The sequence below is a fragment of the Eschscholzia californica genome, unplaced genomic scaffold (genome assembly GCF_041429995.1).
Source record: "Eschscholzia californica isolate CP2 unplaced genomic scaffold, dmEscCali1.0.p SCAF_6, whole genome shotgun sequence".
Lineage (NCBI taxonomy): Eukaryota > Viridiplantae > Streptophyta > Magnoliopsida > Ranunculales > Papaveraceae > Eschscholzia > Eschscholzia californica.
The window spans coordinates 2484858-2506604 of NW_028238483.1; the positions used below are offsets into that span (position 1 = coordinate 2484858).

At 37.1% G+C, this 21747-nt stretch overlaps 1 protein-coding gene across 2 annotated transcripts; it reads left to right on the forward strand.

Annotated features, from left to right (window-relative positions):
* The first annotated feature begins 8482 nt into the window (after positions 1–8482).
* Positions 8483–13697, forward strand: LOC147530802 (TLD-domain containing nucleolar protein). Of its 2 annotated transcripts, none has more exons than XM_086646850.1 (8): positions 8483–8806; positions 10470–10978; positions 11171–11243; positions 12273–12353; positions 12478–12541; positions 12833–12920; positions 13002–13086; positions 13177–13697. In XM_086646850.1, exons 1-8 carry the CDS (start codon positions 8699–8701, stop codon positions 13258–13260), a joined length of 1092 nt encoding a protein of 363 aa, XP_086502976.1. In that variant the 5' UTR covers positions 8483–8698; the 3' UTR covers positions 13261–13697. The 2 variants fall into 2 exon arrangements, with proteins under 2 accessions (XP_086502976.1, XP_086502977.1); XM_086646851.1 differs by having other exon boundaries at positions 8514–8938; positions 9014–10978.
* Positions 13698–21747: the final 8050 nt, after the last annotated feature.

The window sequence follows — 21747 nt, forward strand, 5'->3', positions numbered from 1 at the left end:
AGATAGCGAAATCGCCTCGAAATCTCTCAATTACAATTAACCAATCAATTTCTCTCTATCTCTAACTCGACCTAATTTGAGAACCTATTGCCCTTCAATTAAATCGTGAGTCTATATCGTCAAAAGAGTAAAGCTTGAATATCAAGCATATAGTGGATTCTAGGGTTTCTTTTCCAGAGGACAAAAGAGACTGTGTAGGAAGTTTTGGAACAAATCTAGGGTTTTTTGTAACTCGAATTATTAGATTCTAGACTCGAATTATTAGATTCTAGGGGTTCTGTAAATCGAGTTGCAGGAAATTGATGAAGATTTAGGGTTTTCTGTAACTAGAATTATTAGATTCTAGGGTTTTGTGTGAGAGAGAGATAGCGTGAGAGAAAAAGAGATATTCTGTGAGAGGGAGAGAATGTGAGAGAGATATCGTGACAGAGATAGAGAGATCGTGAGAGAGAGAGAGAGAGGGATTGGAAGAGACAGCGATAGACAGTAAGAAAAAGAAAGATAGAGAAGGGAGAGAGAAATAATAGTGGTCGTGGCGCCTGGAGGTGGTGGCCGGATTTGAAGAAGAAGAAGAAAATTTTTCTTTCCCCTTAAAATTTGTTTCCTCGGAAAAATAATGGGTCATGAAAATGTCTCATCTGAGTCGTTTAATTTAGCCGAGTTAGTCTGTTTTGAGTCTTTATTATAATACAATGGTTGGTTTTCTTGATTAGGTGTGTTTTGCAGAGTTAGGTGTGAAAATGGTTAAAAATGAGAAAAAAGATGCATGAAGGATATTTTGGTCATTGGGAGTCAAGGACATTATGGTAATTTGGTCAAGGTCAGTGCATGGGTAGAAAGTAGAGTCCAAGACGAGCCCCTAGGAGAAAACGGAGGTCAAATCGGTGTTCGGACGAGGGAATTATGTGAAGTCAAAGGCAGGTCAACATTTGGTGCACATTTGGTCAATTTTCGGGACACAATGAGGCACAATTCTGTCTAGTGGGATAAACTTCATGACGTGGCTCCCTTTTTTTCCATTTAAGTCCCTGAATTTACAGAAATGCCCCTCCTTTTTGTCCCACTCAAAATTCAGCCTATAGTTAATTGACAAGTGGCCATCTTTTCACCACAACTCCCACCAAAAATTCCAGATTTGCCCTCAATTGTACTAGTTGATTCCTTAGCCAATGTTTATCCATTTCTTGAGTAGAAAGCAACCCTAACTTCCTATTTTAACCCTCTTTCTCCTATTTTCTCCCAATTAACTCCTAAAACCCTAGCCATCAACCCATCTATAAATAAATCTCTACTTATCTCATTTCTCTCGATACTTGAAAACCCTCTCAATCCCTCTCCTCTTTTAGTCTCCCTTTCTCTCTACATCTTCTAAACTAAAAAACCCTAGCCTCCATTCTCTGCTTTTACTACCCATTCCACCATAATTTCTTTCCAATCTCTCTCTTCTTTTCTAATTTCTTCATCTCTTCTCTACATTTTCTTTCTACTTCCAATTTCTTCATCTAAACTTCCAATTTCTCCATAACTTCTTTTCTAAAATCTTGTATCCTCTTACTTCTTTTCTAAATCTCATCTTCTCTCTTCTCTCTTCTTCTTCTAAAAAAGAAGCTACCATTGAAGTTTTGAGATAATATTCTTGGAAACAGTTGGAGCTAATATTGGACATCAACATGGAGGCACAAGGAGCTATGGATCTAAATCTCATTTGGTGATTTCTTTTCATTCTCTTTTGTAATTCTATTTACTTTAGAATTTCAATGAATATTACTTTAGATTTCATGAGTAGCTAATCTTGTATCTAGAGTTTTAGAGGAAACCCATACTTGGACTTATTTTAACATATGTTATTGATTAATGAATCCTTGTATTGAGCTTCAATATCTATTAATTGTTATTTCATATAGATTCTATAATCTTGTCTTTGTTCATGCTTCATAGTGAGATATTTCATGCTTTTGTTAAGTTATTATATGGATATGCTTATTAGATGATGAATGATTATTAAGGAATATAACTTTTATGTGATAATCAATTAAAATATAAATGATTTTGAAATGTGTTATTAAAGAATATTTTCCGGAATCTAAATAGTTTATTATGTTAGATTTTGAGTTATATATGAAAAAAGGAATTTGTTAATTGAACTCATATTTTAGATAATCCATTTATGTGGTGGAATCAAGAACCCTAGATTTCTTTCCCATCTTGATTTCATTCTTCTTTAGTCTTATCTTGTTTTCTTTTAAAAATAGTTTCATAAAATCAAACCAAAATTAATAAATGGAGTGTTAATTTAAGATTTAGATAAAATTACTTGTCCCTTGGAACGATTTCCCGATTTACAAACTTTACTATAACTTGATCCCTACACTTGGAGAATAGACCTTTTTAGGCCTATCAAAAATCTTCTAAATTTCACATCCTCCCATTAAAATTATGCACCCCGGATACTTTTCTTATTTCCCCAAATCAACGGCCTTTTCAATTAAACAAATGGAACAATTTTAGGATAAGACTGGCGGTAATATTATAAGGGCAATAATGTCTAAGTCATAACTTTTTCTTGCGCTACTTTGATAAATAAAAAGTCGACCTCTTGGGAAAAACAAAAATTTTATAGTACAAAATTTCAGTGGGTTAGAAAATCAAATTTTTTTAGAGACACATCCTTCTTATTATGTCGCCTCCATATAGTCGTCTGACGGTTTTCGTCAGAGTTCTTTTTCTTCTCATCTTCACCGTGTTCTCTCTCTTTTTTTCTTTCTCCATTCGTGCTAAATAGTATTGTGTCTATACGCATACTCCTCCGTAGTTCCTCCTCCATCGGCGTTCATCTGTTCTATTAAGTCTCTCTCTATTAAGATAAAGGGTTATTTCCCAAATAGCCCCCAACTTTGTGACCAGCTTCCTGCCTAGCCCTCTACTTTATCAAAAATACCCAGATGGCCCCCTTTGACCGTTACCACCTATTTGACTGTTAACTATTTATAGTGCTTTCCAAAAGTACCCTCCCATTGATTTCCATACAGTCAAATCTCTTTCTCTCTCTAAAAACTCTTTCCCTCTCTTTCTATTTATTTCTCTTTCCATTATCTTCACATCTGCCATGAAGTGTTGTTTCAACTTTCTGTAAAGAGAAAAAAATTTATATTTTTGATTTCGATTTGAAATGCTTTTCGATAAACTAATAGATAATTTTAGTTCCCATAATTCTTTCAGGAATTCCTCTTGCATTCTCGACCAAAATTCCGAGATCTAAAAAACGAGTTCCAGAGACTATCATTTCAATTCCGAGATCTAAAGAAATGAGTTTCAGCGACTATTATTTCAATTAAAGCGGCGATGTTTACTCGAATTTCAAATGAAGGATTTGATAGAAGCTTCATCAAACCAAGAAGATCAATTTTTGACCAAAAAATGATTACTTTTCTTTCAGATCTAGTAATGGCAGAAGTGATTTTTCAGAGTCCCATATTAAAAACTACAGGATAAAAATTTTGAACTTGATTCAAACAACACATTCATCAATATACAAACTGAAATAACATGATTAAGAAGTTCAAAAATCTTTTAGTTAACTCTTTTTCTCTCTCTATACATTTCAATCCCACCATTAGTTCTAAGATAATCAAGTTCAAATAGATCTGAACTTTACTTGCTGCATCATCTTCTTCGTCTCCATCTTCATCTTGACACTCAAATTAACATCTCTCATTTCCTAACTTATCTTGGTTTCATGATACCCTTTAAGAAGATCTCAACCTTCTTCAACTAATCTCCTGTTCTTCATCAATGAAGATGATGATAAATTCTTCACCCTTTGATGTAAATTAATTTGTTGAAGACATTAAATGTGGTTCTTGATCTTCATAAATAGATTTATGTCCAATTGCTCTAAAATCTTCATCTACCATCACACCGAGATAAGCACGAGGAGAAGAAATTTTCCACATGAGATGTTACTGCTGGGGAATAACCTAGTGTATCTCATACACCTAATTGTCTATTAGTGTTGGTAGCGGAATCTCAAACATCATATGTTTAACACTAATTCCAGGATCTATACATGAACATACCAATGAACTAGATTGGAAAGATGATTACCTCTTAATCGCTTTCCCACGAACTAAATTCCGATCAGTATTCGGAAGATAAGAGCTCCAAGTGTAGCTCCTCTACTTGAGACACCGAATAATGACTTGAACTCCCTCCTTTCAGTCAGCTAGGACCTTCTTGAAGGTTGAGATGAAGAACTCCTTCTTCTTGACTAGATACTTGAGAAAACTCCTTTTCTCTCTCTCTCTCTGAGATGTATATTCTGAAACTCTTTCAGTTAACCCTCTCAGTTCTTGAGAATTCAATCTCTGAATTGCCTCTCTCTCTTTAGGTTGTATAATTAGGTATATATAGAATTCCCTAGAAGAGGTATTAGACTCAAACTAGGATTCCATAAACCTAATTATTAGGCAACACCCAAAATACCCTCCATTGGGTCACTTAAGTGTGGCCGGCCAACATAGCCCTTTATGGGCTTCCTTGGCCGGCCCACTTAGGGCCTAGCCGGCCATCACATGGCCGGCCCTATTGCCTTGGCCGGCCATCACATGGCCGGCTTCCCTAAAGCCATTCCGGGCCTCCCTTTTGGGCCCGAACATGTTTATCTCTTTCGGACTTCTCCGAATCTTTCTGGACTTACCAATAACGGATCCAATCCACTTATTTGCCATTATCCATCTAGTCAATTCTCTCCGTTCAAATCATTATTCTGTTGTGTAACCCTTGTAGGATCCGGTCTATGTTAGCCGCGAATCAACTCTTGATTCGACGATCGTAGTTGGCTTCTAGCTAAGCATTACGACCCCTAATTGGACCGGACTAATGATCTTCCGAATAAGGTCATTAAGATCCTAATAGCCAAATTGCACGCATTGCATCCTTGGTCGAAGGACACTCCTTCGGAAGGATACCATTCCTTCAGACTTCAGGCACCATATCCTTCAGTTACTCGATCTAGCAACAATAGATAAACATGAGAAGAAGAAAATTGTAGGAGCTCTAGAATCATTGAAATCAGATCCAGAAGGACTACTTGGATCGAAATAAATATCGCACCAGAAATTAGTGCTCATTTATTAATCAAGTTGCGTATATGATTTAGCCCCGATCTGTGCCACAACTCATCAAATAATTTCTGAGTTTTTGGAACTCCTCTTTGTAGAGAGAGATTGGGGAAATATTAGGGATTACACAAAGAGAAAGAGAGAGAAAGAGAAGAGTTTGTTGAGTATTTATTTTCTCTCTCTAGAAAGAAAGAAAATGGGAGTAACGTTTGATTCAAAGTTTTAGTAAAGCTCTAGAGAGAGAAGATCTAAAAGAGGGAAAGAAAAAGTGATGATGGGAATGAGAACTTTTAGGGAGAGAGAGAAAGAGATTTGACTGGAGGAGAATTAATGGGAGGGTGCTTTTGGAAAGCATTATAGATGGTAACAGGTCAAAGGGGGTCATCTGGGTATTTTTGATAAAGTAGGGGGCTAGGCAGGAAGCTGGGTAATTAGAAAGATTTAATACATCTAGCCCATAGATGTGAAAGTATCGTCCCTCGTAGACTGAAAATCTCAGATTTGTCAAGAAAATTTTCGAGGGAATTCCTTCTCTAGTGATTATGAATCCAAGTAATACTCTTTATTCTTTTTATCTTTCACTGTGAATTATTTGAATCATTTAGGTTCATATTTTTCGTTTCCATTTTTCTCTTACGGGGATTACATCATTTCCACCGTTGTACTTTTAGCTTTTGTACTTTTAGTTGGTTTAATTTGGTTTCTGCAGCTGAAGTGGTTACTAATGTCATAGAGTTAAAAAATATGAAACTATGATCAGTTATCCATGTGATATCTTACAGTGGGGTGGCTGAGAAAACCGAGACCCAGTGGAAAGTTTTATTCGGGGCCTTTTCAATAATATAAAATAAAATCTCTTTTTTTTATACGTAACATAGTAAACAAAAATTTCCATTTTGGTTACATAATTCTTTTTTGGTTGTATTTTAGATGAATTTGAATGAATATAGTAACTAAATATGTATTTAGTGTTTCAAGTTACTTACGACAGAATATCTTACTAACAACTTATTGTCTTGCAAGAAAAAAAATTAAATTCTAATTCTATGTAAAATATATTTAGAATCATTATTTAAAAAGACGATGAAAACAATAATTATTGAATTTCGAATTCCATAAATTATTAGCCTGAAAGCATATTCTTGTAACTGACTATTTGGTAAAAAAAAAAGGATAGAAAATTGAACTCTTGACCTCTAGTTTGTAAAACAATGAATTTACCAACTAAACAACAACCAAGTTCTTGCAACAGCTTAGTCTTTCAAACATTATACCAAAATTAGTTGTTTGAGGAGCCCACAAATTTTTTAAGTTTTCTTATAGTTTGAAAGGGGGGGAGGGGGTCCGGTGCGATCGCACCTATGGACCCCCTCTTCTGCGCTCCTGATATCTTATTGCCTACCTTGTATTAATCCATTTTAGATTCTCATAGTTTTTTTTCTGTCACAGAAGACTCTCATAGTTTAGTAAGGCTTTTTGTTTTATTATTTTGGAAATTGACTACGATCTACGCAGGATAACAACCTAATTCTAACTGTTACGAGAACAGTCCCAAAGCCCAATTACATTGTATACCTTACTAATTTGAGTTTAATAAACCATAGAATCCACCTCTTCTGGAAATCGAACGTGTGACCTCTAGAATTTTGGACTACCGGGGCTACCAAACTTTAGCGAACTTTTTGTTTTAGTTTGAAGAGAAATAGGCAGAATGATGGTCATCTCGGTTTCATGGACTAGTGACTGTTGGCTCCAAGAAAATCCTGCCTTTTTCATCCTTGCATATGCCTATAATGTTTTTTTTGGTACAATTATACTTTTTTTTTTTCTTTTTTATTTTTTTTTTATTTTGTTGAGCATGGTACACTTATACTTGATCTTTACTTCCACACTTTTATATGTGGAATCAAATAAAATGGAAAAAGATAAAGGGTATGTTGTGTTTGTGGATATTAATTTTTTTTTTTTTCAAAATTTTGTACCATAAAAAACTTCTTTGTCACCCTAAGACAAAAAAATCTAAGTTACGAAAGTTTAAAGAGAAAGGGTAGGTGGTCACATTTTTTGCAACACAATTTCTTTTTTGCCATACCCAACTACACCTTTAAACCACCATCGCCACCATTTCTCTTCTCTCGTATTTTTTTCTCTCGCTCGCCTTCAGTGTCGTGCTTGACAATTTAGGAGCCCAGTACCAAATTTTGATTGGGGTGCTTTGAACGAGCTCACACTGTTTTACACATAAGATAATAACCAACAATTTTAGAGTAATTTGTGTCAAAATTATAAATCAAATGGAGTAATGACGCTGCTACAAATCAGTCTAACATTTCTCCAAGTACAACTTTTTTCATTTGAAGAAGTTCTTATTTCTACGTAGTATTATTTAGAATTCAAGGAAAACAAACTAATTTATTGGATAAAGTCTTAACACCTATGGTTTTATTACTCTCCTGCCCAACGAAAACGATAAACACATCGGTTTATTGTCTTTGATTTTATGAACTTATTAATGTTAGTATTTAGAAAGACATTGGAAAAGTTAAGCTTCTCACCTTTACCATGGGATGTCTAAAGTTATGATTTTGATAATTACCTCAGGACAAAATAAAAAATTAGATGCAAGGAAGATAAGTTTGATAAAGAGAAAAGATCTGAGAAAGAAGAGAAGAAAAGAGAGAGAGAGGGAGGTCAAACCCTTAGGTAAGCTTTTAACGCTTAGAAAAATATAAAAACCAATTTTGTAGGTCATTGAGCTCGAACTTTTATTTGATATACCGTAATAGTCTATAAAAAATTTCCAAAAGTAGGCTCTTTGTGGTGGGGGGCCTGTGCGGGCGCACGACCCGCACCCCCCACCACACGACCCTGCTCGCCTTTTGTCTCTCTTTCTCATTTTCTATCTCATTATCTCTCCGAAACTTTGATTTTCTCTCACTCTCATGAAGGATTTGTCCTTTCGTTCTTGGACAACCCCAAGTTGACATATTAACTCAACATCGATGTAGTCCAAAATCTGAACTGAGATTTTTTTTCCAACACATTTCTTTCATTCTTCTTTGTCCATTTTTACTTCGTCTCTTGTTGCCATGGTTTTGGGAGGTGATGTGAAGGAAGCAAGAAATATTTTTGTCCCTTAATACAAATTTTAATTATTTTTACACCCAATATTGTTGTCCATATAAGAAGTTTGTTTATTTCAACAAAAAAAAAAAGAAGAAGTTTGTTTGTCCGCCTATTAACGACCTTTACTATAATAGACGTAGTTTTTGCACACGAATGAGAATCAACCCCGTTGGAGGGTGGACCCATCACACGTGTACTTGTATTAACATAAGACATCAAGCATATGATGTTCCGGTATATAGAGTAAATTAGAAGGGAAGCAAAAGTGTGGTAAGCACGGAGTCATGGAATTAGTAGAGAATAGGAGAGAAAAATAGAAGAGAGAGAGAGAGAGGTTCATCTTCTTCTTATCCCAAAACTTTCTGGTTTCCGAAAATTTGATCAAAGCTGTTAGAATAGATTCTTCCTACGAGTAGGGGTTTTAAAGGTTTTGAATCCTGAATTATATAACAATGGTGGTTGATCATGATCTCTCGTTTCGAAGTAAAGCAGTTCACTTTGTTTCTGATCTCACTACTGTTCTTCTAAATCCAATCTCTGATAAACCCTCAAAGCTTCATGTATGTTTCTTCCTTACTTCATTCATATATTTACTTTCTATCTTCTCAAACTTTCCTTTTCTGTTCAATTTTGACCCTTTCTCTGTGAAGTTAATTCCATGATATATTTTTAATGGCTATTGTGAAATTAGGGTTTTTCCGATGTCCACTATTTTAAGTTGACTCATTAAGGCTTATCAATCATTCATGGGTATGTTAAGAAAGTAGGGTTTCTCTGTTTCTTGATGTTTTTTCTCGGCTTGATGAGTTTAAGTTAGTAATTCTACTCATGACTGTGGTTTTATGTTGCCAAAATCTTGTATGTTAATTCATGTAATAAAGCCAAGTTCCAAATTCAATGGTAAAAGCTTTTTCTGACTTCTTCTACTGAGTTGCCACATATGGAAAATGTTGAGTTTATGGTCATCCAACTCAACACTAATTGGCAATGAGTGGAGAAGACCTAAACATTATATTCTTGGTTTCTAGATTGCCCTTCTCCCATGTGGGACTATTCTTAGACGCCCCCTCATGCGTGGTGTTCTTTGAGCCTCACAAGTGTTTTTATTTTCTTTTAGGGTGACCTGGAGCATGTGTGGCTTTTAAGCCAATTACTTGTAGGCCTAACTTTGATACCATGTTAGGTTTGTGGTCATCCAACTCAAAACCATTTGACAATGAGTGGAGAGAACCTAGACATTATATTCTTGGTTGCTAGATCGCCCTTCTCCCATGCGAGACTATTCTCATTGAAAATTTAGATCTTGGAACTTCTTGATTATTTACATTGTTCCCTTGGAAAAGTTCAACATTACAACCTTGTGTTCCTGGCCAATAGAATAGGTTATGCTTCTCTGTCGGCTACTCACATATTGTCATTTATTCAATATATATTGTATAGCGATAAGCCTAGGAAGTGGCATGAGTGGTTATTTTTATGACGATCAACACAAACCCAATGCCAATTTTTGTCCTTAATATCTCGGTCCATGCTTGGTCCCAAGAGGCAGGATTTATTTTTCTTTGTTTGAGCTCTCAAGAGCCCCAAGAGGCCTTGATAAGAGATGATGTTGAAGTTCGCCTTCTACACCAGGAGTCTTAGCGCTCCCTATTTGATGTTGGACTATTACATCTCCACCGTCCACACATTAGGATGAGTAGCCCTTGCCTCTGATCCCATTTGTGACAACTTAACGTTTTGGCCATAGCCATGGCCTTCTTCTGCCATTCTCTTACATGATAATCCTCAGAGAAAGTGAAAGCATAAGTTGGTGATTTTCATTGGTAGACACGCTTAGAGCCAATAATCTTTTCAGAATGAATGTACTCTTCTATATTTCTTTATAATCATCTCAAATTTCTGAAGTTCAGTTTTATCCTTTAACTGTGTCCGAGTTTGTTACAGAGACATGTCTGGGCTTTTTAGCACATTAAACGAGTCATATTTAGGATAGATAGGGCAAGAGCAAAGTGATTTTGTTAGTTCGATATGTACGTGTATATATTTCTACCTGCTGCCCACACTTGTATAAATCTTATGTGGTACGCTTAGTGTTGCTATGTTGCGCAGCAAAATGCAGTTTTAAACTAGATGAAAATTTCTGCATGTGTAACTACTGCACACAAAAACATGCTTCATTCACTCCTTTTTCCTTGGTGTCTGTTAATGTTTCTGTTTTGTCAGGAGGATGTGATACAGGATAATGAACGAGAATCAACTTCCACAGATGATTCCGGTATCACTGTCGAAGGACCTGATACATCCTCATTTTCTGCATTCCTATACTCGCTACTCTCTCCTGAATCCGGGACTTTATCAAATGTAGAGGAACAGAATCAGATTCATGAAGAAATGAATGAGGGAGCAACTGATCCAGGCAAAAAGAAAACCACTGGAAGAAAAAATATATTTTCTAGGAGTAAACAATCACTTGGCAGAGCCATCTACCAAGTAGTCAGGATTAACGGGTTTAGATCAGATAAAAAGTTTGATGCAAAGAGTTCTGGTGGGAGTGATCAAATACTACCCCAACCTGAATTGGAGCTTGTTGATAATCAAATTCAGACTGTAGCAGAGGTTATTCTTCCTGATATCTCTGAACCATCATTACTGCTCTCAGAGAAGGCTCGAAGGTCCATTTATGTTTCACTTCCTGCATCAATCCAAGGGAGGAAGTGGGTGTTACTCTACAGGTACGAAGATTTCTGAAGTGTTTAACAAATGAGAAATGTAAATGTAAATGTTGTTCTTTTGTTGCATAAACTCAATCAAATTGTTGTACGTCTTGTTTTTGTCTGTGGATATGTACACCTTGAGGTGTAAGCATCCATCGAATTTTTAAACATGGGTTACTTCTTTGATATCTTTCATTTGATTTCATGCAGTACTTGGAGGAATGGAATATCACTATCTACCTTATACAGAAAAAGCACAATTTGCCCTGGTTCCAGTCTGCTGGTATTTCCTCTGACCTTAGAAGTTACATAGTTTCTTAGCAAATATATGTAGACAGCCTTATTTGTGTAGGTTGCTGTGTATGGCTCCTCATACAGTGCCAGACAATAATAACTGTTCTAGTATCCATGTTATATAGCTTGACACATAGGGTATGCTACTCACATATATACATATCCTCTCAAGTTGTATCCAACGTTTGATTCTTTAAGCATCTAAGGTTTCTTAAATCGTGTAGGCATCCTGGGTTGTGTCTGCAACTTCCAAGTAAAAACGATTTATTTTCTCTTCTACACTAACTCTAATTAAGAACAATAAGCTCCAAAAGTACTCCGTGCCCGAGTCTGACGTTTTTGGATCTCTCTTCTCATCTGTTGTCATTCCTACAATACACGGTGAACACTCTACATGTTTTTGGGTTTCTAGCAATCTCTCTTTCTTAGTATCTTGAATTGGAAGTTGAGTTCGTTTGATTGTTAAAGTTTGAGTTTTTATGTTTTGAGCACGGGAAGAAAGAAAGTTTGAATTGTTAGATTACAAGTTAAGGTTTATGAAGAATCAGGATGTAATCATGGCTTCGTCTTCTTGAAGCCGGCATTGTCCAACACTGGTCAAACCCTTGCTATTAAAACTTAACTCACATTTCTAGAGCTAATTTACTTAAGCATGAAACTGGAAAGGAGTCAAGCCTTCGACTATTTGACTCTTTTATTATACTAGCTAGTAATATATATAAACTTTAGATGGAAGTCGCTCCTTGTCTGTCAAAAGCAAGAATTTCGTCTACTTCCCTCGTTACATATTAAGATGGGTCACGCAATTGGAACTTGCACATTCAACCCCAGAGCTTTAGAAACCAAAATTATTTATTTCACCTGATTGTGGAGCAAGTATTTATATCACCTGATTGTGGAGCAAGTATTTATAACATTAATACATTTATTCAGTCATTGGTCTTAATTGTGTTCGTTTTGTTTTAGTGAAGCTCATTATTAACTACGCCTTAATGGGTACAAATATTCTTTTGCTTAGGTTGTTGGGGATCGTAGAGGTGCAGTATTTGGAGGCTTGATCGAGGCACCCCTTAGACCAACCAATAAGAGAAAGTATCAGGTATTTTTTACTGACACTTTTTCTTAATAGATTATTTTTTTCTTTTCTATGTAATTTGTTTTTTTTTTAGTTTTACATATATTTCCTTCATTATTTCTTATCGTGAGTCTCGTGTTTCAAGCAGGGTTCAAATAATACATTTGTTTTCACAAACACATCTGGGAACACAGTTGTATTTCGCCCTACAGGTACTATACTATATTTTTGAATAACAACAATGTATGTAATTTTATTTTTACATAAAAACGTACTATATATGAATATATGTATGTTTAAATAATAATGATAATTGATTAGCCGCGTTGTCCGATTTTCATCTTATTGACTTCTTAGTCTATCGGGTAGGTTGAGTCGCAGGCTCAGCTGAGACTGGTTTGAGTCCAGAGCTCAGCTACACGTCTAGTATGTGATTCATTTACGCAATAGACACCTACTGGAGTCTGATAATGTAATGTCTAACTTTAAGATGAAATATGCAGGTGCAAATCGGTATTTCACTTTGTGCTCGTCCAGTTTTTTAGCTTTAGGAGGCGGTGGTCACTTTGCGCTTTATTTGGATGGAGATTTGTGAGATTCATATTCTCTTCATCTTACCCATTTCATTTATTTCTAGAAGTTGTTCAGTACGTGATTTTGTCTTACTTACAGATTGAGTGGGTCGAGTTCAGTTTCCGAAACATTTGGGAATCCTTGTCTGGCGCACGCAGAAGACTTCGAAGTAAAGGAAGTAGAGGTATGCTTTAATAATCTGATCTTGCTAGTTGTTCCTGTTAACTGATTCAACCAGTACAACTTTTATATGTTCAAACATTTCTTTTCCCAGCTGTGGGGTTTCGCTTATGGATCTAAATACGAAGAAACCATAGCCCTTTCTCGAACTGAAGCACCCGGTATTTGCAGATGGTGAAAATATGCTCTCGTTTTCACCATGAATAATCGATTGATCCAGCCTCTGCAACAATTTAACAGGTCAGCGCTGCCATCGACTTACTCGTATGCTTTCGAATTTGGTATTAACAACTAAATAGTGGAAGTGTTGTACATATACCATAGTATTTCAATATTATCATCACCATGTTTTGTTCCTTAGAGTAACCATAAGAGCCTTGCTTGTACATATAGTAAACCTAATATTAAGACTGTGTTGGTGTTTCTTGACCACTATATTACTTTGTCATAGGAAACTATGATTATCTTCTCTATCATGTTCCTGATCTGTGTGTGCACGCGAATGGGATCGTATTATAAGGTTTTTTTCTTTTCGGTTTCATGTAAGTGGGTACCAATTGACACCCGTACGTTCGACATATTATGTGAAATTTAAATCTCCTTGTGTGGTTGTCATTTTCTTATTCCCGGGCACTATATAAATGTATTACTTGGTTGATAGCTAATTTTTAATTTTCATAAATAAACTATAAACATAACTTCTTAGTGTTATTAATTTTCATAAATAAATTATGGCTGCTGCTATGGGGAATAATAAAAAAATCTCGGGGGCATAAAGAATAAGTCAATCAGGATTGACTTGGGGGAATATTTATGTTTTAGCCCAAAATAATTCTGATTGCATTTTAACCCTTAGTCTTCATCTTCACCCACAATTTCCGACCACCACCATTTTATTCTCTCTCCTCCTATCTCTCTCTCCCTCCTCCTCCTCCTCCTCCTCCTCTCTCTCTTTCTCATATTTTCCCTCTCTAAAAAACCTAGCAGATCTGCTACCGTACTGCTAGGATTAATCTTCAACTCAATAGAAGACGAGGAAGGGGGAAGCCTTCCATTGCAGCGGGGAAGCAGATCTGCTACCGTACTGGTGAAGGGGCTTTCTCCTTCCATTATGAAAGTATGAAGGATGACTTAGGCTTTCCTTCTTATTTAATCAAATTGTTTCATGAGTTTTTCTGATCGTTCATACAAGAGATGTTTCATAGAAGTATGAATCTCCTTCCATTATGGAAGTATGAAGGATGACTTAGGCTTTCCTTCTTATTCAATCAAACTGTTTCATGAGTTTTTCTGATCGTTCATACAAGAGATGTTTCATAGAAGTATGAAGATGTATAGATGAATAGATGTATGAAGTATGAGAAGATTTTTTATACAACAGATTGTTAGGGTATTGATCTTCAACTCTTACGTACTTTAATTTCTCTCTCATATAAAGCCACTTCTTCATTCTGGTCTTTCCACTTAAGGGTACTTATGAGGCAAGCTTGTAAACTCAAATCTTTTCTTATTGTTTGTAGTGTTAGTCAAATCCCTACTTTCAAAGAAAATTGTTGAGATCAAAGATAACCAACATCTCTTTCAAAACTAAAACTACTACTAATCTAATCACTCATAGAACAACCGATCTTCCGCTCTATATGATTTGTGAAATGTGGTGGTGGCGATGGTCGGAAATTGTGGTGGTAGTGGTTGAAATTTGTGGGTGAAGATGAAGACTAAGGATTAAAATGCAGCCATAATTATTTTTGGACTAAAACATAAATATTCCTCCTAAGTCAATCCAAGTTGACTTATTCTTTATGCCTGAGAGATTTTTTTATTATTCCCCAAAGCCGTGACCTAAATTATAAACATAACTTGTTAATGTTATAGGATGATGTAGCCTAGCCATCTGGCTGCTAGTGATACTGTCCGCTAGTGTTACTGTCCGCTTTGGCGAACTTGCGCCTCACGGTTTTAAAAGGCCTCACTAGTGAAGGGTGCTTAACCTTTTAAGAGGATCACCAAATTCTGTGTCACCTCCCGATGTGGGATTGTTTACAATAATTTGGAGGTAATTTAGCATAAAGCCCCAGGCAAACCCGAGCGTGTCTCGGACTTAGTCCGAGACACGAAGGGACTTCATCAGACTTAGTCCGAGACTGAGACGACATAGGACCTCGACCATGGGCCAGACGCGTATGGGACGGCCTAAGACGTCTCGGTCTTGGCCGAGACGTCCAGACAGGTTCGACCCTTAGGCAGACGCGTATGGGACGCGTCTAAGCCAAAGGCTAGCGTCCTGGCCGAGGGGTGTCCAATGCCCAAGACCGAGACTCAGATGCGTCTGGCCTATGCCTTGACGCGTCTGGTCTCGGTCAGACCGTGCATAGGCACGCCCCAAGAGGTTTACAAGGGTACAAAATTACTAGTCTGACGAAATGTTTTGAGAAGAAATTTGGGCCGTTCCACAACCTATCAGAGAACAAAGTGGTTGTTGCTCCTAATGGTATTCTTTTGATAATTAGTGCTTCGCTAGGTTATCATAAGAATTGCGAGAGAATGTATAAATCGAATTACTTCGACCATGAGAAGAGTCATGTGTAAGTCATCGAAAAGTACTGGTCGAATAAGTTCGACCAAGAGCAACAAACTGTTAAGAACAGTTAATCGCGGTTCCTAAAAGGAAATAAATGGTAACGATAGATTAAACTCTAGATAGCTACTGCACAAAACGAATACGATTCGCAGGAGAACTTTCAAGTAGTTGAAAGTTGCTCGTTCGGAAATGTCTCAAAGTTTGAGAATACTCCGCATTGTTTTTCATAAGCCCTTAAGGTCAAAATAGTTTATCTAACGAATTCAGAAGATTGAGATCTTACTGATAGAAGGTAAAACCCATAGACCTGCGTAGAGACGAAAACCAACTCTGGATTTTGACTTGAAGCCAAAATAACAAGGAACCAATATCTCATCAGGTTCTAGAACTTGGTAATTTGGTCAATGGAGTAAAACCCGTTCGACGAAATAGTTTTTCAGAGAAGAAATTTGAGAAGGATGGAAACGTTGGAGTCTCCCAAAACTAGACAAAAAGAACACAGGTTCATACCATGAGACAATGAACGAAGCCTTTTTTAATTTAAGCTTTGTTCGTACTAACAAAGAAAGTTAGAACCGCCTTCCCTAATGAATTAATGAAGTTAAAAGGTTATCAACTTTAGAAATTAGTAAGCTACGCATGCTTCGGAAATCCGTCAGTGTATTGGAGCAAGCAAGAGTTGGAATCTTTGATTCAACAAGGCAATCAAAACCTTTGGTTCCTAATAAATGAAGAAAATCTTGAATCTCGGGAATTCAAAAAGGTTAGTGGGAGTAATAGGTTTCCAAGGTTCGGTATGCAGAGAACGTACCAGAATTGAGAACAACATAGAGATGTTGAAAACAATCAAGAACTGACTCAATAAAAATACCACACACTAAAGGATAAAATGCTTTTGGGCATTAAAGATCTATATGAATAAATCAAAAGGATGATAGGACTAAGTTAACAAATTTGACACGCCAAGATTCTTAAAATCCGAACTCGAAAATTCTACAAGAGAAATTCGACCCAAATCTCATAGAGCCAAGCAAGACTCAAAGTCTGATAGGTGATGATGATCAAGCATGCATGAGAAAGAGAATCATGCCTGGAACATGAAATAGGTCATGAAGGACATGATCAACATTTAGACATCTCGAATACTGAGTGTATAAATAGACGACAACATCCGAATTCAGGTTAGATAATTGGAACACTACTAAAGGACATCCTAGAAAGGTCTTAGGATGAAGTAGTACAAAAGTTGAACATATCACACATTGCAAACTTCCAGACATGGAAGGAAAGTAGGCCGAAATTGGTCGAGCCAAGAACTGTTGCAAACTCTACAAACAAAATGATAGAATTGAAACTTGAGAAATTTCAAATCTAGTAAAGAAACTAGAAATTATCAAAGAGAATTGAAGTCAAGTTCAATTAATTGATAATTAGCGAAGTTTAACCAGATTACATCCGTTGACAACTAAACTGTCACCTAAGACGAAGTATGAAAGAGTTCATACAAGGGTCTAAGGCATAAGATATATTCTGGAAATAACTTTGACTTGTAAATTGAGTGAGAAAGGAGTTTATGGGTGAGGCTCAAAATTACAAACTCTCGTTATCGAAAATAAATAATATTTCATAGTCGTCTAAGTTTGGTTTAGTATTTAAACGACAGTCCATGGATAAAGATATATTCCAAATAGGTTTGGCTAGTTACGTGATCTGATAAATGAAACCCTATTAAGTGAACTTAGAGTTATTTCATTATCATCTCCCTAGTCCAGGTCATTACATGGACAATAATGACATACGAAAATTAACACGTGAGATCGATAAAATAACGCTGTTTTATGGGCTATGTGAATAGGGTATTCAGGCCGACCACGTGGGTGCATCGTTGGGAATATACATTGGATAACACACAGATGAGAAGCGCATCAATGATGATGAACGTCAAAACTTTTCATTGACAATATTGGAGAGATTCCTCAAAACATGAGTGTTCCACTTATCTTATGTAAGGAATGTTCGACTTTGATTCTACCAAATACCGCACCGTAAAAGGAGGTATTAAAAGCGGATACTGGGAAGACAGGATAAACATGAAGTTGAATGGGAGTACAAGAATGGATTGTGTCATCCTAATTAAGTTACGTATCTCGAGACAACTTGATGAGTAGCAACTGAAAATGCGTGGCTGCGCTCGAATGAATTAAAAGGCTAATTGAAGATTGCACTTGTTCTAAGTACAAGTGGGAGACTGAAGGAGATGTCCTTCGACCAAAGATGCAATGCGATCAATTTGTCGGATAGGAAAATTGATGAAGAAGATCATTAAGTCTGGATGATTTAGGAGTCGTAGTGTTTAGTTAGAAACCAAGTACGATTGTCGAATCACGAAGCGATTCGCGGCTAACTACGTCCGGATCATACATCGAGTTACACAAAGAGTGTCAAATTGATCGGAATATATGACTAGAGAGATGAGACATATATGGTTGGATGAGACCCATAGATATGTACCAAGCTATAGGAAACAAGGAAATAACAACTAGTTGTTATTTCCAAGAGTTTTCTAAATCTTATTCAAAAGGACTTTTTAGGAAACCTAATTAGGGTTTTACTCTAACTTAGGGTTCTATATAATGTCTCTTAAGAATTTAATAAGGTGTGAAAAATTCTCAAGATGCTTTCAATCTCTAGAACATCAAGTGATGTAGACGCAGCGGAATTAAAGAAGAACAATAAAATAAACTAAGAACAATAAAGAAAACGATAAGAAACGATAAAATAAACTAAAATTCTTAATAACTTCAATGGTTTTTCTCTTCAAGGTAAATAATAAAATAGACTAGACCTCCTTTTATAGGATAAAAGACTTTCCTAGATAGACTCAAACTAGGATTCCTAAATAATAAAATACTTAAAACATAGAAACTTTAAAATAAAGAAATACCAATTTAAAGCAACTTCCTAATCCTATACTAATTAGGACAACCATTGTGGCCGACCGGGACGTGGGCACGCGTGGACGTGGGCCCGCGTGTTATGCACCTGCATCAACATCCCGTTCCCCAGAAGGTTCGTCCCGAACCGAATGTTGGATGGAGGTAAGTTCAGTAGATCCATCTGCAATCGGCAACAAGGTGATAATCTTCTTCTTCCATGGAAGCTCATAAACATTCAAACGTCCTTTGGAAGTAGCATCCACATCTGATTGCCAAGGGCGTCCCAAAATAATATGGCATAGATCCATGTCGGTAACATCACAAGTAATGTCAAATAAATAGAAATAGCCAATAGAGAGTGAAAAGGTACACATGCGATCAACACGTGTAGCAGTACCAGATTGAATCCAAGCAGTACGATAAGGATGTGGTTTCGGAATAGTAGGAATACCCAAGTAAGCAACTAATCTAGAAGAAATCAAATTCTCCACACAACCATTATCAATAACGATAGTACAAACTTTGTCCAAAATCGTACCTCGTGTAACAAATAAATTTTTCCATTGAGAATGAACGGGTTCAAGTGGAGTAAAAAGTACCCTACGAGTTACTAGCATAACACGGTCACCCGAATCAGGGTCAGTATTGACATGATCGACCTCCTCATCGTATGAATCCAATTGATTTTGTTTCTCCACTAAGTTTGCTTTACCACGTAGCGGGCAATTATTAGAATAATGATCTGTTTCAAAACAACGAAAACACTTACCCGGAGGTTGTTTTTTATATGGATTCTCAGGAATATTCTTAGATCCATCATCCGTTGGTTTTGATAGATCGGCATCATCTGGAGGTGGTCGAATATAATTGGGACGATTGTAGTTCCCCCGATAGATTGATCGAGAATCGGACTCAAAAGAACGAGCCACACTAATACATTCAGAGACGGAAGAGAAAGGACGGAGGTTGACAAGAACCTTAATATCACCTTGAAGGCCATCTTTGAATTTTTCCAATTTCATGGATTATTTATCGGGGAGATTAAGCCGAGTACTCAAACGCTGAAATTCGGAAGCATATTCTTCAACTGAACGTCGACCCTGACGACAACGAAGATATTCCAAACATAACTGATTTTCGTAATCAGGAGGGAGGAAACGTGCCATCATAAGTGATTTAAGTTCAGACCACGAGGATAATGGAGGAAGATTTGATAATCGTCGTTGTTCAGATTCCTGTTTCCACTAAGTTAAAGCCGTTTTTGAAAGATATCCGGTAACACATCTTACCTGTTCTTGTCCGTGTACCTGCATAACATCAAAGAAAATTTCCAATCGGGCAATATAATCCAAGAAGTTTTCAATGTTGATGGAACCGTCATATGCCGGGACGTCCATTCGTATACGGTACGAAGAATAAGCTGGTGGAGGATCATGATCTTCATCGGGATGGTGGTCGTCGGGTTCGGTATAAGTGGAACGTGTTGGAGGGGCTGTACGGTTTCGTTGCATGGATCTATTAAGGTTCGGTTCTCGATAGGTGAAACTGGTAGTGGAACGATCGGGTTCATAAGATTGGGTTCGGTTGTGAAGACGAGGTTCATTACGGTATGGTGGGTAGTCGGGTTCATCGAGGTGGGTTCGGTGTTGGACACGAGTTTCCTCTCGGTTATGGTGATGGGTTAATGGGAATTCAGGTTCTCGGTTATGAGGAGGATATGGGAAATCGGTGGGTCGGTTGGTGAATGATTCGGTATGTCGGGTTCGGGAAGGTGGATAGTTGTCGGAAAAACGTTGAACTTGGTGGGTGAGGGAGTCCGGTTCTCGGTTTTGAAAGGGGTGGTGGGTGTCGGTTCGGTGGTTCGAAGAAGAGGCACCTCGGTTTGGTGTGAGGTGGGGAGATACGGCTTGAGAGTGTAGGCGAGTGGGTGTATCATTGTTGGCTCTCGAGAATTCAAGGTCACTGTTTGGTTGGTGAATCTCGAGTGGGAGAGTGGTTGGTGAGTAGTGTTGCCGAGGGGTATGGAAGGGGTATGGTTGGGTTGTATTCGGGTTGGTAATGGATTGGTGAGAGAACAACTCGGGCCGGGTTGATGTGTGTTGATCAGTGAAGGAGAAAGGTGGTGTGGTTGGAATGGTTGTAGGGTTTGTGTATGTTAATGGGAAAACCGGTGAGAGTGGTGGTGTAGGGTTGGTGTATGAACAAATCGGTGGTTGGATTGTAGTCGGGCATGGGTTGGTGATAGTGTGACCGAATAGGGGTATTGGGATTGGTTTGGTGATGTCAACGGTAGTGTTGGTGGTGGTTGTTGTGATGAGGTTTGAATCGTAGTAGAAGAGGAAGGAGTGGTGGTGGAAGAGGGAGACTTACATATGCTTTCGAGTTGTTTAGATAGCTTCATGATGGACTCATTGACTTGATCAAATCGATGATTGATATTGTCGAATTTTTCCACGTTTTCCTTCTTGTAATTATCGAAAGCTTCTTCCAATTTTGTAACCGTGGACAACTTCTTGTTGATGTTCTCCCATTCGGAGGCAAAATTTGGTGTCTTCTCTTTAGTTGTTGTAGTAGGAACGGTAGTATTAACCATTGTGATTGGTTAAAAAAAATGGCTCTGAATACCACTTGATGTAGACGCAGCGGAATTAAAGAAGAACAATAAAATAAACTAAGAACAATAAAGAAAACGATAAGAAACGATAAAATAAACTAAAATTCTTAATAACTTCAATGGTTTTTCTCTTGAAGGTAAATAATAAAATAGACAAGACCTCCTTTTATAGGATAAAAGACTTTCCTAGATAGACTCAAACTAGGATTCCTAAATAATAAAATACTTAAAACATAAAAACTTTAAAATAAAGAAATACCAATTTAAAGCAACTTCCTAATCCTATACTAATTAGGACAACTATTGTGGCCGACCGGGACGTGGGCACGCGTGGACGTGGGCCCACGTGTTATGCGCCTGCATCATCAAGTAGAGAAAGAAAGAGAGAAAATTTCCAACTATCTATCTAGTCAAAGAAGAAGATGTTCTTCAATCTAACCACCACTGGAGTTCTAGCTAACAACGAGGTGGGAGATTAAGGTGATTGCTCGGTGTCCCAAGTAGAGGAGGTACAATTGGAGCTCTTGCTCTTCT

What these genes read in the sequence shown, in the direction of transcription:
- LOC147530802 (XM_086646850.1), top strand. Translation starts at nt 8,699, where the DNA reads ATGGTGGTTGATCATGATCTCTCGTTTCGAAGTAAAGCAGTTCACTTT. An exon ending in AAGTGGGTGTTACTCTACAG is followed by an intron (nt 10,979 to 11,170) that starts GTACGAAGATTT and finishes GATTTCATGCAG; the next exon opens with TACTTGGAGGAATGGAATAT. An exon ending in GCCCTGGTTCCAGTCTGCTG is followed by an intron (nt 11,244 to 12,272) that starts GTATTTCCTCTG and finishes TCTTTTGCTTAG; the next exon opens with GTTGTTGGGGATCGTAGAGG.